General features: G+C 39.5%; 2 protein-coding genes across 10 annotated transcripts in view; one reads left to right on the top strand and one right to left on the bottom strand.

Moving 5' to 3' along the window:
- beta-Spec (spectrin beta chain) overlaps nt 1-17,558 on the top strand; it is a 28,125-nt gene extending 10,567 nt beyond the window's left edge. The window contains exons 2-13 of one of the 9 annotated variants that reach the window (XM_086905885.1): nt 1,025-1,213; nt 1,667-7,573; nt 7,674-7,765; nt 7,837-7,941; nt 8,065-8,207; nt 8,386-8,444; nt 8,993-9,049; nt 10,508-10,603; nt 12,239-12,394; nt 13,192-13,459; nt 13,635-13,817; nt 16,684-17,558. In XM_086905885.1, coding sequence (XP_086762011.1) covers nt 1,078-1,213; nt 1,667-7,573; nt 7,674-7,765; nt 7,837-7,941; nt 8,065-8,207; nt 8,386-8,444; nt 8,993-9,049; nt 10,508-10,603; nt 12,239-12,394; nt 13,192-13,459; nt 13,635-13,817; nt 16,684-16,687 — 7,206 coding nt within the window. In that variant the 5' untranslated portion in view covers nt 1,025-1,077 and the 3' untranslated portion in view covers nt 16,688-17,558. Of the gene's footprint in view, nt 1-1,024; nt 1,214-1,666; nt 7,574-7,673; nt 7,766-7,836; nt 7,942-8,064; nt 8,208-8,385; nt 8,445-8,992; nt 9,050-10,507; nt 10,604-12,238; nt 12,395-13,191; nt 13,460-13,634; nt 13,822-16,683 lie in introns of those variants that run through there. The other 8 variants (XM_086905897.1, XM_086905904.1, XM_086905911.1 and 5 more) reach the window with 8 other exon arrangements.
- LOC147658790 (peroxiredoxin-like) lies at nt 9,973-11,893 on the bottom strand. Its single transcript, XM_086905938.1, has 2 exons — nt 11,449-11,893; nt 9,973-11,264 (listed from the first exon to the last, which is right to left on the bottom strand). Exons 1-2 carry the CDS (start codon nt 11,738-11,740, stop codon nt 10,900-10,902), a joined length of 657 nt encoding a protein of 218 aa, XP_086762064.1. The 5' UTR covers nt 11,741-11,893; the 3' UTR covers nt 9,973-10,899.
- Nucleotides 17,559-18,935: the final 1,377 nt, after the last annotated feature.

Genomic DNA, 18,935 nt, shown 5'->3' with positions numbered 1-18,935 from the left:
CGTATACGTAATGAGAACGTGTGTGGGATTCGTGCGATTACATCATGCGAATGATGTCACACGTGCGAAATATGCGCCAATGGCGTCGCACACGCCATGCTTCGCCCCGGTTCTTCTCGTATCCTTAAATCGTTCCTTCCTGATACCGTAATTGAAACAATTTGGCTGGCCTATCTCGAATGGACACGATACAATAATACAAGGCAAATGGATGGACTTTTTATTTTTCAAAGAATTAAAAAAGAAAGAAAATTGGGATTGGATGGAAAAATATAAGTATAGTCCATTTATATAAGTGAAAAAGATGGGATAATTGAAACATTTTAGTTTTTAGTTTATTAATATAATAGAGGATCAGGTGAAATTTTTATTCACTAAAGGGGAATAAGAAAAGGAAAATTGGGATTGGATGGAGAACGGAATATATTATTATTATCGTTACGTGGGTGTGGTAATGAAGAGGATCGCGATTAAATTTTTACCATTGAAGGGGAATGAGAAAAGCATAAAAATTTGTATTGATTTGTATAATTTTAAAAATTTATTCGTAACTGAGAAAGGAGAAGATACACGTGGAGTAAATAACAAATTGAAACATTTAAATTGTCATTCGAACGTATAGTATGGTATAGTAACATAATAGCGCGGATCAGGCGAAATTTTTATTTACTAAAGGAGAATAAGAAAAGGAAAATTAAGATTGGAACGCTTATTATCGTGGATATGATAATGAAGACGATCGCGAGTCAGGTTAAATTTTTACTATTGAAGTGAGAAAAATATAAGCGATATTGATTTGACTGAATATCTCGTGAACATAATAAAATAATAGTGGATCGGGTATATAAAGGGAAGTATAAGAAAAATAACACGTCGTTCTATAGAGAATTTTTTAAAAATAACAATCCAACTCTCCGTAGCTGAAAAAAAAAAAAAAAGAGAAAGAATGGAAAAACGCGTACATGGAATTCGATTCCGTTACATTTTAGCAGTTGACTCAACAGTTCGATTGTTTCTGTTTCAGGAGCACCCTTTCGAAGGGTAAGATAGAAGTGAGTTGTTGGTCCGATTGACAAAATGACGACCGACATCTCGGTGGTGCGCGGGGGTTGGGACCCCACGCTACAACAAGAGATTGTCGATGAGTACGAATACGACGGGGGAAACTCGAGTTCGAGACTTTTCGAACGTTCACGGATCAAAGCTTTAGCTGGTACGCTCCCCTTTTTATTTTTATCCTTTCGAGAGGCTCCTCCGTTCAAGGACGAAACACGTTTTTAACACGTGCCGTAATTAGGAAAATAAAATGACGATTCTGACGCGCTCGACAACTCCTCAAGAATGTATATAAATTGTAAAAGTAGATCGGTTTATATACGATTATTGACCGAGATATCAAATAGCGAAGTTAATTATCGATACAGACACATCGATATTTTTTTGTTTGATTCGGGACTGTAAAAAATTGTAATGAAAGAAATGGAAGATATCGATCGAGATATCTTTTATCGATATCTTTACTCGGTCGAAAGTGTAACTCGTGATAAAGTGTTAGTTCGTTGAAAAGGGAAGAAAGGTAGCAGGTGAAAAATAGGGATTGGAAAAAATTGAACGATATATTTTCTTTGGATAATTATAACGCTCTCTTTGATATCGGTGATTTCAGGTGAACGCGAACTGGTACAGAAAAAGACTTTTCAAAAATGGGTCAACTCCCACTTGGTTCGATGTTCTTGCCGAATTGGCGATTTGTACGTGGATCTCCGAGACGGGAAAATGCTCATCAAGCTTCTGGAGATCCTTTCCGGGGAACGTTTGCCACGACCGACGAAAGGGAAGATGCGGATCCACTGTTTGGAAAACGTGGACAAAGCGTTGCAATTCCTGCGGGAGCAACGGGTGCATTTGGAAAACATGGGATCGCACGATATAGTGGATGGGAATCCACGGCTGTCCCTCGGCCTCATTTGGACGATTATCTTGCGATTCCAGATCCAAGACATCACGATCGAGGAAACGGATAACCAAGAAACGAAATCGGCGAAAGACGCGTTGCTGCTCTGGTGCCAGATGAAAACGGCGGGTTACCACAACGTGAACGTGCGGAATTTCACCACGTCTTGGCGCGATGGATTGGCGTTCAACGCCATCATTCACAAACACAGGCCGGATCTGATCCAATTCGAGAAACTGTCCAAGTCGAACGCCATATACAATTTGAACAACGCGTTCAACGTGGCCGAGGACAAGCTCGGGCTCACCAAACTTTTGGACGCGGAGGATATTTTCGTCGATCATCCGGACGAAAAGTCGATCATCACGTACGTGGTCACGTATTATCATTACTTCTCCAAGATGAAACAGGAGACGGTGCAAGGTAAAAGGATAGGCAAAGTGGTTGGCATTGCAATGGAGAACGATCGTATGATACACGAATACGAAAGTCTAACCAGTGATCTGTTGCGTTGGATCGAGGGTACTATAGAGGCTTTGGGTGACCGTCGATTTGCCAACTCTTTGGTGGGTGTCCAGTCACAGCTTTCCCAATTCTCCAACTATCGTACCGTGGAGAAACCTCCCAAGTTCGTCGAGAAAGGGAACCTCGAGGTGTTGCTGTTCACCTTGCAATCAAAGATGCGAGCGAACAATCAAAAACCGTACACACCGAAGGAGGGCAAGATGATCTCGGACATCAACAAAGCGTGGGAGAGGTTGGAGAAGGCGGAGCACGAGAGGGAATTGGCCCTGCGCGAGGAACTGATCCGTCAGGAGAAGTTGGAACAATTGGCGGCGAGATTCAATCGGAAGGCGAGCATGAGGGAGACCTGGCTGTCCGAGAACCAACGTTTGGTCTCCCAGGACAATTTCGGCTTCGACTTGGCCGCCGTCGAGGCCGCGGCCAAGAAGCACGAGGCGATCGAGACCGACATCTTCGCTTACGAGGAACGAGTTCAAGCCGTGATGGCCGTCTCTCAAGAGTTGGAAGCCGAAAACTATCACGACATCGAACGTATCAATGCTCGTAAAGATAACGTTCTCAGACTGTGGAACTACCTGTTGGAGCTGCTTCGCGCCAGACGGATGAGATTGGAATTGTCCCTTCAATTGCAGCAAAACTTCCAAGAGATGTTGTACATCCTGGACAGCATGGAGGAGATAAAGATGCGTTTGTTGACCGACGATTACGGAAAACACTTGATGGGCGTGGAGGATCTGTTGCAGAAACACTCCCTGGTGGAGGCCGATATAAACGTGTTGGGCGAAAGGGTGAAGGCCGTCGTTCAACAGAGCCAGAGATTCTTGGACCACGGGGAGGGGTACAGGCCGTGCGATCCTGCCATCATAGTGGAGCGCGTGCAACAACTCGAGGACGCCTACGCCGAGTTGGTACGGTTGGCGGTGGAGCGTAGGGCCAGGCTGGAGGAATCGCGTAAATTGTGGCAATTCTACTGGGACATGGCCGACGAGGAGAATTGGATAAAGGAGAAGGAGCAGATCGTGTCGACCGGGGACATCGGCCACGATCTGACCACTATAAACCTGCTCCTGTCCAAGCACAAAGCCCTGGAGAACGAGATACAATCGCACGAGCCCCAATTGATGTCGGTGGCAGCTGTCGGGGACGAGTTGGTCCGCCAGAAACACTTCGGCTCCGACAGGATTCAGGAGAGGCTTCACGAGATCCTGGGTATGTGGAACCACCTGTTGGATCTGGCCGCGTTCCGAAGGAAGCGTTTGGAGGAGGCGGTCGATTATCACCAATTGTTCGCCGACGCGGACGACATCGACATCTGGATGCTGGACACGCTGCGCCTCGTCTCGTCGGAGGACGTTGGCCGGGACGAGGCGAACGTGCAGTCGTTGTTGAAGAAGCACAAAGACGTGACGGACGAGCTGAAGAATTACGCGGCGACCATCGATCAACTTCACCAACAGGCTTCGTCCCTCGGCGAGCAGGACGCCAAGTCGCCCGAGGTGTTGGAGAGATTGGCCTCGATCGACTCGAGGTACAAGGAGCTGATGGAGCTCGCCAAGCTTCGCAAGCAGAGACTGCTGGACGCGTTGTCGTTGTACAAGTTGTTCAGCGAGTCGGACGGGGTGGAGCAGTGGATCGGCGAGAAGAATCGGATGCTCGAGACCATGGTGCCGGCCAAGGATATCGAGGACGTGGAGATAATGAAGCACAGGTACAACGGGTTCGAGAAGGAGATGTACGCGAACGCGTCCCGCGTAGCTGTGGTGAATCAACTGGCGAGGCAGTTGTTGCACGTCGAGCACCCGAACTCGGAGCAGATCGTGGCCCGGCAGAACGAGTTGAACCAGAGATGGGCCGAGCTCCGGGAGAAGGCGGAGAACAAACGGGACGAGTTGAACTCGGCCCACGGTGTCCAGACGTTCCACATCGAGTGCCGGGAGACGGTGTCCTGGATCGAGGACAAGAAACGTATCCTCCAGCAAACGGACAGCCTGGAGATGGATCTGACCGGGGTCATGACGTTGCAGCGCAGATTGAGCGGCATGGAGCGCGATCTGGCGGCCATCCAAGCGAAGTTGGACGCGTTGGAGATGGAGGCGCAGAATATCCAGCAGCAAAACTTGGAGGATCCCGAGGTGATCAAGGGCAGGATAGATCAGATACACACGATCTGGGAGCAATTGACGCAGATGTTGAAGGAGCGGGACGCGAAGTTGGAAGAGGCGGGCGATCTGCACAGATTCCTCAGAGACTTGGACCACTTCCAGGCCTGGTTGACCAAGACTCAGACGGATGTGGCCAGCGAGGACACCCCGACCACGTTGGCCGACGCGGAGAAACTGTTGACCCAACACCAGAACATCAAGGAGGAGATCGACAATTACACGGACGACTATCAGAAAATGATGGAGTACGGGGAGAGATTGACGAGCGAGGCGGGCGACGGCGACACCCAGTACATGTTCCTCAGGGAGAGATTGAACGCTTTGAAGATGGGCTGGGAGGAGTTGCATCAGATGTGGGTGAACAGAAAGATCTTGCTGTCCAATTCCCTCAACTTGCAGATATTCGATCGCGACGCCCGCCAGGCAGAGGTGCTTTTGTCCCAGCAAGAGCACATTCTCGCCAAGGACGAGACGCCCGCCAACTTCGAGCAGGCCGAGCACATGATCAAACGGCACGAGGCGTTCATGACCACGATGGACGCGAACGACGAGAAGATCAATTCCGTGGTCCAGTTCGCTGGACGACTTGTCGACGAGGGACACTTCGCGGCTGACAAAGTCAAGAAGAAGGCGGAGAGCATCGACGAGCGGCGCCGGATAAACCGAGACAAGGCGAACCAGTGCATGGAGAAGCTGAAGGATCAGTTGCAGTTGCAGATGTTCTTGCAGGATTGCGAGGAGTTGGGCGAGTGGGTCCAGGAGAAGCACATCACCGCCCAGGACGAGACTTACAGAAGCGCGAAGACGGTGCACAGCAAGTGGACCAGGCACCAGGCGTTCGAGGCGGAGATCGCGAGCAACAAGGACCGTTTGCAGCAATTGCAACAGGCTGCCGAGGAATTGATCCAGCAGAAGCCCGATCTCGCTGAAATTATCAAGCCGAAGGTGGCCGAGTTGGCCGACCAGTTCGAGGAGCTCGAAACTACCACCCACGACAAGGGGGAGCGTTTGTTCGACGCGAATCGGGAGGTTCTTATACACCAGACCTGCGACGATATCGACTCGTGGATGAACGAGTTGGAGAAGCAGATCGAGAGCACGGATACCGGCTCCGATCTTGCCTCGGTCAACATCTTGATGCAGAAGCAACAGATGATCGAGACCCAGATGGCCGTGAAGGCGAGGCAGGTCACCGAGTTGGACAAACAGGCCGAGCATTTGCAGCGCACCGTGCCCGAGGACAAGATGGAGGAGATCAAGTGCAAGAAGGAGAAGGTTGCCCAGAGATTCGCCCAGTTGAAGGCGCCGTTGATCGATCGTCAACGCCAGTTGGAGAAGAAGAAGGAGGCGTTCCAGTTCAGGCGCGACGTCGAGGACGAGAAGTTGTGGATCGCCGAGAAGATGCCCCAGGCGACGAGCACGGAGTACGGGACCTCGTTGTTCAACGTCCACATGTTGAAGAAGAAGAATCAATCGTTGCGCACCGAGATCGAGAATCACGAGCCGAGGATCAATCTGGTTTGCAACAACGGGCAGAAACTGATAGACGAGGGCCACGAGGACAGCCCCGAGTTCCAGAAATTGATATCCGAGTTGACCGAGAAGTGGAAGGAGTTGAAGCACGCCGTGGACGACAGGAACAAGCATCTCCTTCAAAACGAGAAGGCGCAGCAATACTTCTTCGACGCGACCGAAGCCGAGTCTTGGATGAGCGAGCAAGAATTGTACATGATGGTCGAGGATCGTGGCAAGGACGAGATCTCTGCCCAGAATCTGATGAAGAAGCACGAGTCGTTGGAGCACGCGGTGGAAGATTACGCGGAGACCATCCGTCAGCTGGGAGAAACTGCCAGGCAGTTGATCAACGACCAACACCCTCTTGGCGATCAGATTGCCGTGAAACAGTCGCAGGTGGACAAGCTGTACGCCGGCCTCAAGGATCTTGCCGGTGAGCGCAGAGCCAAATTGGACGAGGCGCTTCAATTGTTCATGCTGAACAGGGAGGTGGACGATCTGGAACAATGGATCGCGGAAAGGGAGTTGGTGGCCGGAAGTCACGAATTGGGACAGGATTACGATCACGTCACGCTACTTTGGGAAAGGTTCAAAGAGTTTGCTCGGGACACAGAGGCGATAGGCTCCGAAAGGGTGGCAGCTGTGAACGGGATCGCGGATTCCTTGATAGCGACCGGCCACTCGGACGCTGCTACCATCGCAGAATGGAAGGACGGTTTGAACGAGGTCTGGCAAGATCTGTTGGAATTGATCGAGACTCGTACGCAGATGTTGCAAGCCAGTCGAGAGTTGCACAAATTCTTCCACGATTGCAAGGACGTGCTTGGAAGAATATTGGAGAAACAGAACGCGATGTCCGACGAGTTGGGCCGCGATGCCGGCTCCGTCTCCGCCCTCCAACGGAAACACGCCAATTTCATGCAGGATTTGTCCACGTTGCAAAGCCAGGTGACGCAGATCCAAGAGGAGTCTGCTAAATTGCAGGCTAGTTACGCCGGGGACAAGGCTAGAGAGATAACTAATCGAGAGGGGGAGGTGGTCGCCGCTTGGAACAACCTTCAGTCGTTATGCGACGCCAGGAGGACGAAGTTGGAGGATACCGGTGATCTGTTCCGATTCTTCAACATGGTCAGAACGCTTATGATTTGGATGGACGACGTGGTCCGTCAAATGAACACCTCGGAAAAGCCTCGAGACGTTGCCGGGGTGGAATTGCTTATGAACAATCATCAAAGTTTGAAAGCTGAAATAGACGCGAGAGAGGACAACTTGATGGCGTGTATCAATCTTGGAAAAGATTTGTTGGCCAGAAATCATTATGCCAGTAGTCAGATCAAAGAGAAATTGGCAGCCCTGACGGATCATAGAAACGCTTTGCTGCATAGATGGGAGGAGCGCTGGGAGAATTTACAACTGAGTAAATATAACGGATATATTTATTTCATTCGAGATGGAAAAAGTAACCGTATCTCGTGATTAACATCGTTTGTGTGTGTTTTTTTTTTTTTTTATTACAGTTTTGGAGGTGTATCAATTCGCGAGAGACGCGGCGGTTGCCGAAGCGTGGTTGATCGCTCAAGAACCGTACCTTATGAGCCAAGAGCTTGGCGTAAGTAACGGAAAATTAATTTTCGATGCGACAATTGTTCGAAGATTTTTATCAAATGTAATCAATTGCAGCACACGATCGATGAAGTGGAGAATCTGATTAAGAAGCACGAAGCGTTCGAAAAGTCGGCAGCCGCGCAGGAAGAAAGGTTTAGTGCCTTGCATCGACTCACTACGGTCAGTGTTTCCCTCCCTCCCTCCCTCCCCCCCTTTCCCCCTCCCCCTTACAAAAATTATAAAAAAATATTTATTTCGTAAAATGTGTTCGATGCGAAAAATGTTTGTACGTGTACGTTGCAGTTTGAGTTGAAGGAAATGAAGAGGAGGGAACAAGAACGAGAAGAGGAGGAAAGACGCAAGAAAGAGGAGGCGGCAGCAGCCGAGGCAGCTCGATTAGCTAAAGCAACACCTGTAACTAGTCCAGATGAACCACCTAGCGAGAGGTACACCAAACATTTTAACTAATGTAATATACAGCTAATAAGAACGGCTATTAGTAATGAAATTATATATATATACAATATGCATTGAATTTGAAAATATAATTGAGTTTAAAAGATTAGAATGCAATCAAATCAGATATTTAAATGTATAAATAAAAATATATTTTTGCGGAAACAGAGCGGAAGCGGAGGGTGTACCAAGTGGGGAACGTCCAACCGGAGAAGACGAGTCGCATGGTAAGATAATAACGCGTATGCATAAAATTTTGAAAAGCAATTTGACAAGAGTCAAGCCATACAGTTGCATTTTAATGCATCAAAGAATAACAAATAATTTATTCAAAAAACTAATTATGAATATAGAATAAAAAAATTAATTTTTTTTTCACGTTTTAAAAAATGATTTTCCGAGAGAAAAAAATTTCAAATCAAACGACGAGACCTTTATTCGGCTATATAATATATTAATAGAAATGTTTGTCCTTTTTCTTCTTCTTCTTCTTTTTTTTTTTTTTTTTTTTTTTTCGTTCCACTAATACAATATTGTATCGTACAAGTTTGCTTTTCACGTATTTTTGTACACTTAACTCTTAGGCGACTGGTTTTACAAACTGGTTTGTTTTGGATAAGCATGAAATTGCTAACAGCACGTTTATTTTTGCCTTTCTCTTTTTCCAACCTATTGCCGACATTGTGACTCCGTCCTATTTGAAAATCCGGTGTTCCTGATTATTAATCCTTTCCTAAACGCACCTTAAATGCGGCACGGAATGCACAATCCACAGTGGCACCTCGCAAGGCTTCTACACGTACACCACAGCCTCAAGACAAGCCCAAGGAAGGTGAGTGTGACTGATGAAATGAAATATCGCCAATTTTGCACTCGATATTTTAAAATGATTATTATTAATATTATCAAAAAAGTTTATTATATTTTTTACATTCAACATTCACGTCATTTATTGCATTGTCTTGTTAATTTTTTATCATATTCTCTCTCTCTCTCTTTTACAATTCATTTTTACATCATTTGTCTTTCTCATTGTGGCTAATGAGTGCAAAGGGTTAAAAATCTTTTCAGGATAAAAAAAGAGAAATCATTATGTGTAATATATATATAATGTATGTACTAATTTTAATTATCATTTCTTAATAGCATCATTAATTCATTAAATACCAGTGTCTCTTTTGACTGTAAAAAGTAATCAAAATTTTTCAAAATATTGCATAACTTTTTGTATTGTGATCGTTCATTCCGTTTATAACCATTTATTCTTGTTCCACAAACGAGAATCTGGTATTTGATGATTGAATTGCACTTTATATATAGATCCTGCTATATCGATCCTTTAAGCTGGTGATGGAGCATAAAATTAAATCATCTGGCATCACGGGATTCACGGGAAATCGGTTTTCTTTCTTTCCATCGTGGAAATGTTTAATCGAATTGTGTAATAATATTTACGAAAGCTATTTATAAATACTTTTAAAAGGGGGGGGGAGGGGGAAAAAATGTGTTCAATTCAACTTTTACACAATTCGAGTTAAATGATAAATTTCACATGATCTTTATGTCTTTCAGCATATCCTTTAGGCCAATTACTTCTGCCTTTCGCTAAATAATCACAGCTGTGATCATTTACTTGCTTTTATTAACTGTTTTTAGCAGGTGATGGAGACATTCTACTTGAGAGACAAATAGAGTAATATATGTAAAAAAAAAAAAAAATATGACATCAGGAAAGTTTGTCAATATTGCATCGTATTGAAATATTTCACGTTATTTCATTATATTGAATAAATTCTATTCTACGTACAATGATGAATACAATAATTTTTCAAAAGCAATAGGTAAATATTAATTTCGCTAATTGAATCGTGTGAATTTTCGATTAAATCGTGTGAAAAATTTATTTTTTATTCGTAAGGTAAGCACATAGGTGATCGACGAAAAACTTAATTTTTTTTTATTTTAATTATATTGATTTTAAATTTCAAAACATGCTTGCGTGTATGCGTGCATCTTCCCATGCAAATAACGGATTTGTTGTTCGTCTCGACAATTTGTTTCGTTTGTTATTAACTATTATTAATTTACTTTGTTCTTTGCCTCATCTATTACATTATCAACAAGCTTGAAAAAATCATTCATCGCGTTCCCCCTTTTATTTTTAACAAATAATATAAAGAAATACGGATGTTTAGCTTCTTTGTGTCGATATCTCGTCGAGCGATCTTTCTCGCTTTGAATATTCGATTTCAAAATATTAGCATGTTAAAATTGGTGTGATGGTGTGTAGTGCATGTTCAGAAACCTGCACGTCTATCCATGCGAGGAGAAGCAACACCACCTGCCACCTCTTCGAAATCTCCACAAGGTCTATCTAGTCCAACAAGTAAGTTCATTTCAAGGATTAATTATTTTCTTCATTCACCTTCATTCGCGATAAAAAGGAAGATCGTGCAAAATCGGATTCGAAAAATATCAAAAAAAAAAAAAATTAATCAAATTAATTCAATAATATCGGTATGAATCTACAAAAATTTCATCGAAAAGAAGCGCAAGATAAATGTGTAAACGAGAAATATGTAAAAGAAGAAGGAAGCGCCCCTCTCCCATCTGTTTATAATTAAAATTATAGAGTTATAGTAGTATAAAAATAGCGGTATAAAAAGTTGCATTGCGTCGGAATCATGTGATAAAATAATTCGTGTCGTCGTTAATCTTTTCTCTCGGCCCAGCAGGGCAAACGGACCCATATTCGTCCATGAATTTACACGCCTCCAGGATTCTTAGCGTCTCGTCGACTGAACGAACTATACACATTTCGCTGATCATTATATATCGAATCAATTGGTTTTTGTCGATAATGAACAATGCTTTCTGGGATATCCCCTCCTTCGCATCGAGAACACCGTACAGTTTCGATATATTGTGATTCTTGTCGGATAAAATGGGTATATTCATATTGCCCAGTCCGCCCTGTTTCCGCGGTGTTAACGTCCATGCTAAATGCGCGTACGGGGAGTCTGTAGAAATAGCAACTACTTCGCAACCTGTTTGCAATTTGAAATCAAATTAGACATTTTCTTTTTTAATTTCTTTTTTAATTTAATTCGAGCATCGAATCGAACGCGTAGAAAGTAAGGAATAAAGAGGATGTATTATTGTTGTTATTATTATTATTATTTTTTTTTTTTTAATCGTTACATAAAAGAAATGAATGAAAAATAATGGTACCATATTTATCGAACTCCTCGATGCGGTCACTGAATTGTATCATTTCCGTGGGGCATATAAAGGTGAAATCATACGGATAAAAGAGCATTATTAAGTACTTTTCCTTGTACTGTTCTAGAGATACTTCTCGTAATTTTAATTCAACTACTGCAATAGCTGACCAAGTTGGCGCTATAGACATCAACGCAGGTATCGTTTGTTGCCCCGATACGCGCAAATTTTGCGATGTCTGGTAACAGATATCGGATGATTCTATCGTGCTTCTTAAAATCGGGTCAAAAATTGCCGTCATCTTGGATTAAAGGGATAAAAAGATCTTGTAAAAGATTTCTTTACATACAACGCGAATATTGGCAAATGTTATCCATGGTAACGGAAACAAAAGTCCTGGGAGAGTTACTTTCACATCCGTTCTGAATACCGAATACTGATTCTCGATAGCAATGACAAAAAAAAAAAAAAAAAAAAAAAAAAGAAAGAAATTTCTTTCAAACGATCCGACGAGATAGACAAATTGGTAGAATTTCAAGTTTCTTCTTTTCAAAGAGCAGCTTTTAAAAAAGGAAAAGCTTCGAGGATTGATTCTTTTTGCCAGGATTTGATCTTGATAAAAAGTAGATCTCGCATGGGCATGTTGCATGAGCAGCGAAAAGAATTTAACAAATTCTCGCCTTCTGCTCTCCCTTTCATCATAATTTTATATATATATATAAATAAAAGTAATAGGCCCTCCCATGTGTCGTGTAAGTAGCTAATAACATCGCGCGTGTTGCGTGTGTCGTGTTGAAAGCTCCTAAAGGTGGAAGCGGAAGCGAGTCTGGTACTTTAAGACGTAAGGAACGTAGTCGCAGCAAGTCGCCGTTCAGAAGCTTCCGTTGGAGAAAATCCGCCAAGTCGCCGAGTTTAGATCGCAGTGGCGTGAGTGATGATGAGCGCAGTATTTCTGGTAAGCGAAACCTATTCACACATCGGCCACACATTGGAGCTTCTCTATTTACCATCACTTATGCCTTACTTACAATTTTTTAAATATTCACCATAATAATATTTCATTAATAATATTCTCTTAAGTTTAAATCTTAATTAAGGAATTAACATTAGCCAGTTATAATATAATATAATATATGATGATGATGATGATGATGAATTTTATCTAGGTAACAACGCCGAAGAAAGATGCATCGAGGAAAACGTTAAACTTACTTAAATTATTTTTCAGCTTTACAATCCCAGAAGGATCCCAGAAAGCGTTTCCTTTGTTTTCCTGAATTGTGTACGCGTGTGTATGTATGTGTGCGCGCGCGCGCATGCGCGCGCTTATGGCGTCTCGAGCACGTGTACGAGGGATGTGTTGAACGGAACGTTAAGAATCTGGGCAATGGAAACTATTAATAATGTATGCATCCCACTAATCACGCGTGATCAGAATCAAGTTTGCGATTGACGATTGTATCTTGAATGCGTGTACACGTTTGGGTGGCTGAATTGCATTTCAGCATCGTTTATAACCTCTAATCTAACGATTAACCGTTTTGCTCCTCCTACTCGAAATGGATTTCTTCCACTGAATGTATAATTATGTTTGCAACTGTGTTGTACGTCCGGAAGGAAATTGGATGTTACGTAACGTAGATTATCTCTTCCTTCTCTTTAAATTCTTCGCGTTATTATTAGTCTCGAGATAGCGTAGTTTCGTTCATAGATTTTCAATTTTGCCTGTTCAAATTGGATTCAATTTTACAGAACAACGAAGTCCCACCGACGATGAATTCGAAGGCGTATTGCAACGGAAACACGAATGGGAGAGTACAACGAAGAAAGCGTCTAATCGATCTTGGCACAAGGTGTACATGGTTGTACGTGGACAAAGCTTGTTTGTATATACGGACCAAAAATCGTACAAGGCAGCGCCTGATCAACCGTACAAGGGAGAGTCTCCTCTGGATCTTAGAGGAGCGACTATTACCGTGGCGAGTGATTATACTAAGAAGAAACACGTCTTCCGAGTAAAGTGAGTTCTGTCTGTATTCTTGGTCACAAATACGGATATACAAATTTATATTTTTGATCTATGTTTATCTATAGTTTCTTAAACAGTTAAGTTCAGAGAAAAATCCTTGTTATGTTATGTTGTATTATTTATATAAAAAAAAAATATGATATAAAAATTTCATATAATTTTTCAGGTCACAAAGCGGATCAGATTTCCTATTTCAGGCTAAAGATGATTCTGAAATGAACGAATGGGTTACCGTGTTGAATCAAGCGGCACAAGGTACATCAGGCGCGGGCACATCCAGGGCGCACACTTTGCCCGCGCCCACGCAAGCCGAAACTAAACGACGTAGTTTCTTCACTCTCAAGAAAAAGTGAGTCTCTCGTTAGAAGTATGTGAAACGTTCGAAAAAAGAAAAAAAAGGGTGCGATGACGTAACATCGACATATCACGTAATATAAAAAGACAACAAAGTTCATGGAATTCGATACGAAACGAAGATTCATTTAGTCGAGAAGCTTTTTTGCCCGTTCAATCCTCTCTTCTTTGCTTTTAATCATCGTTTCATTTTTCAAATTAATTTACATCAATTTCATAAAAAAAAAAATTCTTTCATATTGTTTCCTTCGTGCTGATGATTTTTTGAATCATTTCCATTTATTTATTATTTATTACGAGTGCTGTGACAATTGTTAACGTGAATTGTTGTAAGCATTGTTAATTGCTCGTAATGGATATTACAAGGTGTGTATGTTAAACCATGGACTTTCTAACATTTTTTTTCCTTTTTCTTGCATTAATCATCCAATAATCTAATTTTTCGTTAGCATTTCGCCATCGAGTACGTTTGAGAGTAAAAGTAAAACGAAGACCCGATTAAACACGTGTTCTCGAAGCTGTAGGTATTTTAATATATATTTTGTTCCTTTTTTCTCGATATCATTGTTCATCGTTATACGAGTAGCAGGATCACCTCGGATCGATGAAATTAAATTGTATGATTGTTCGAGGTTTTCCCATGTCATTTCCATCTCACGATAATACGTTTAACGCTGGCAGACATTTTTCCATTTCATTCGATCACATTTTGCATTTATCATATTTTAGAAAAGCCAAAAAGTAGAAAGTGTGAAACCAATGAACTGTAAGAAAACAGTACACAATTGGAACAACATTTAGAGAGATTGCGGTGAGTCGCATAAACAATCATTAGATCATTTTTTTTACCGTCGTACTACTGCACGATTTTCATTGATCATCGTTTAATCAGTTGTATTTCTCTCTCTCTCTCTCTCTCTCCTTCTGTTACACTTTTTGATTTCATTTTTTTTTTTTTTTTTTCATTTATTAGTACATCTCGAGAGGTACAAGAGGAATGTTCTTCCAATTGTGAATGCGGAATGATATATATTTATAAGTTCTCTATAAAGATGAGAACTACATACAGTGCTTAACTGTGTTTCATATGCACGGCTATATAAGGTTCCTTTCATTCGAGTCGCTAATTACAGTTATGTCTCAGTTATCCGTTATATATACTTTTTTGAAAATCTTTACTATAACAATAATTAATTATCAGAAATAGATGTGATAATAATTTCTGAAGTAAGAATTTAATAAAATTTAATGAATTTAATAAAAAAAAAAATTGTTAATTGTTTGCTTTACTTTCTATGGATTTTTGATGTTAAAAAAATAATATTTTAAATTAAATTTAACGAAAGAATACACATGATTGAGTATTAAAAAAAAAAAATTTGATGTTATGTGTTATTATTAACAAATTCAGAAATTATTGCATTTAAAGATTCTAGAATTTTGATGAACCATATTATTTAATAGAGTCAAGGAATATTGAAATATTTGAAAGTATAAATGTACATGGATCAAAGAAAACTAAGAGAAAGATTGAAAGCAAAGTGAAAAAAAAAAATATCGCAATTCGACCAAGAAACGGTTTCATTTTGACAAAGTGAAACATTAGAATTGCGGATCAACGGAATGCGATGGATAATTGTCATTTCTAAGCGACAGCTGTACTTTAGCGACAAAACATTTCAAGACTTCAAAACCGAATATATTTGGCTTATTCTATAAAAAGTACAAGAAGAGAAGAAAATATGAAACACAATCATTTTAATCGTGTCACCAAACCAAAGCTCAGTTCACAAGGTGCTTCTTATTCGCATTTTTCATTGCTTTTTCATGAAACGTTTCTTTCGTTCGCTCTAGTATCATGTAATGTTATTATTATCTATGCGTAGACACACATGATTTACTGTGTATCATTGTTGGATTATATTGTGGCCATCCTTTTGTCATTGCTTCATTATATCATCATATTATATCATTTGTTCACGCTTTTTTGCTGATCGGAAAAAAACTTTCAGAGAAAACATCATCATCTTGGTTTTGAGTAAGATATAACACTGTTACCTTCTACCGTTGGAGGTAAATTTTGGCTCTTCACGCGACATTTAGACGCGTGCAACTAAAAGACAGAGCTGGTTCATGCATTAACTTACTTTAATTGTCCACATTTATGTGTGTAGCATCCGTATTTGCTCGTGTTATTGAGCGATAGTATAGCATTCATTTAGCAGCATCAGAAGATATTTTGAAACGTAGTACTATTGTCTTCATATATAATACATGGTGGGTCTATTTTAACTTATCCATTTTATTATTTTTAAAAAATATATATAAATGAAAGAATCGTATGATTTAAATTGAATTAAATTTCAAAATAGACTAGAGATCAAGTAATTCAAAAAAAAAAAAAAAAATGGAAAGGTAAAAAATCGACTACACTGTGTTTATGGATATTCAACATTTATTCTTGCCCAATATCATGAGTATTAAATTTTAAAGAGGCTAGAGCGCTTTATTTTATTTTGTACACTTTAGAATTTATAGAAAATTGTATTTTAAGTTTGTTGTTAAAGAATACACGTACACATTTTTGATGAAACTTTTCATCATTTTAAATGTAAGATCTAATTTCAAAATACATATATAATTTTTATTAAATTTAAAAAAAAAAAATGAATATTATATTATCAACTATATCGTAAAATAGAAAAAGATAAATAAGAATAATTTAGGCCTCTACGCCTCGTTTATAAAAAATTACCTGTTACATATAAAATTGTAACAGAAAACACAAACACATGCCTTCTACGCACGGTGCGTTACAACACTTTTTTAATTTAACGTTTGCTTTGTTTGCCAATTTTCAGCTAAACTGGAGCAGTGAAGTTCGGTATAAGCCGCTCAGCACAACACACACAGTTTAAAAGAAATGTTTCGTCGCTCTACGTGGTTAACAAATAATAAAAAAAAAAAAGCAACGCTGATTATTAAAATTAGGAGACATACACGCGGACATGGTGTTTGAAAAAAATAAAAAAAAAAAAAAATGAATCGAAGGACAATTCAACTTGCTATTATAACATTCGTGTCGTTTTATGAAATACGCCTATATCATCTTCGAATATTATTCGCCAGAAAGAAAGAAAAGAAAAAAAAAAATTAATAGAAAATATTTCAGCAGCTGTCTGTATGTGTTTTCACGCGCGTGTAGGCCATTTAAAGTCTCTAATTGCGTTTTTTTAATTTTTTCAAAAAATTTTCGAACAACACTTTGCAATATATCGCTAGTTGAGAAAATGACACACACATACATACATACACACATTCGATAATGTCCCACGTTAGCGTGATCGAGTTACTCGAATATGGATATTGATCGTCAAAATTAATTCTCTACTTTTTTGGCATATTATGCATGGCAACGCAATAATGATAACACAATACAAGATAGATTTATTATGTAATTTAATATGTGGTATTTTATATTGTTTTTTTTAATGTTATCAAGACGATCATTTGTCCTTGTAATTTTATTATTAATGTCATGTTGCTGCAAAAGTTCTGTAGATATTTGAAAGTTAAATAAGAATTTAATAATTCATGCTGCTCAAATTAGTGAGAAATTACATATTTAAAACAAAATATAACGAGTCAAATATCAAATATAAACAGTCGACAAATGATCTGTCATTTGAAATAATATGTACTTGTTAAATATATTCCTTTTTATAATTTTCTACAAGCCGTAGAATCTTTTTTAATATTTTGAATATTTTAATGTTGAAATAATGCCTTAGAATATATTTATATTCTTGTTTTAATTGCAAGAGAATGTTGAAATAATTGAAAAATAAATTTTTTAGTCTTTTTATATTATATTAGGTAAAAGTTTAGATAAAAATAGAAGATGAAATTACTTACAAGTTATAGTAGAACTATAATGTTTATTTTAGAAAGAACTTTTATCAGAGCTTATGCAGCGATTTGATATGTGTTGTTGCTGTGTATTAAGAAGGAAAGAAGCGTTATATAATTTATAATTTCTGCCTTTGTTTTATCCATCTATTGTAAACAGCTCAATCGCGCGATGCACGTTCATTTGCAACGACTCTACGTACACTTTCTCGCCCTGCACGTTTATTTTAATTTCATATTTCTCCGCAAACGATCCGTTTGCGTTTCGATAACTGCCATACATATATTTTTAAGCGGCACACTAACTTGGGACATAATATATATATAAATATATAAATATATAAATATTATATATAAATATAAATAAAAATTAGCTTTAAAAAAATTGTTAAATATATGCTATGCCGCAAGGGATACGCATTGGAGGATTATAAAAAAAAAACGAATGGAACACACATTGTGTAATAATTTAAAGAATTTCCTCTTATATATGATCCTAAAAATATCATGATTCTACGGAATTAAAAAAAAGAAAGAAAGAGAGACAATTAATTGTTCTTTATAGACATTTCTGCGTGTGTGATACAGTTTTTATTGAGCGAGTTTTTAATAATTAGAAAAGTCCAAAAATGATCAGAATGATATTAAAATTCTATCTCGCTCGATACTAATTGGTATCCTATTCATATTACGATCACGCGATTGTCACACGATATTCTTTATGCTTTATTTTTCATTCTTTTTGTCTTTTTTTTTTTTTCTTTTTGATATTTTTAAATATTTATCATGTTCATTGTTTTTTGTTTCGTACAAAGAATGTAAGGACGATTTAATATTCAGACTTATATTCGCGATCATTTTATTTCAGTAACGATTATTTAAGAATTAATTATTTTTAGAAGAAAACCTATTTTTATTTTAATATTATCTAATTACAATGCGACTCATTTCAATTGACGTCGACTTGTTCCATTACTCTTGGAATGCACTTTATTCTAACGCGATAATATATTTCTCTCGCAATAAGACCTCTGAGTAGCACATGTTGAGGATACGTTTGTAAAACGTCTCATCTTTTTTACTATATTATACTGTGCGCTTCATACTAATTTGTACATACGATCATTATCAATGCAGTGTACGCCTAGACAAGAAGATGAAAAGCCGTAATTAACGAACTTAATCAAAAGAAAGAAATGAAATC

The sequence above is a fragment of the Apis florea genome, unplaced genomic scaffold (genome assembly GCF_048593485.1).
Source record: "Apis florea isolate Af1SG1 unplaced genomic scaffold, ASM4859348v1 contig_1615_pilon, whole genome shotgun sequence".
NCBI lineage: Eukaryota > Metazoa > Arthropoda > Insecta > Hymenoptera > Apidae > Apis > Apis florea.
The sequence above is the reverse complement of the archived record's forward strand: the minus strand, read 5'-3'. Positions and strand labels throughout refer to the sequence as shown.

What these genes read in the sequence shown, in the direction of transcription:
- LOC147658790 (XM_086905938.1), bottom strand. Translation starts at nt 11,740, where the DNA reads ATGACGGCAATTTTTGACCCGATTTTAAGAAGCACGATAGAATCATCC. An exon ending in CGAGGAGTTCGATAAATATG is followed by an intron (nt 11,265 to 11,448) that starts GTACCATTATTT and finishes AATTGCAAACAG; the next exon opens with GTTGCGAAGTAGTTGCTATT.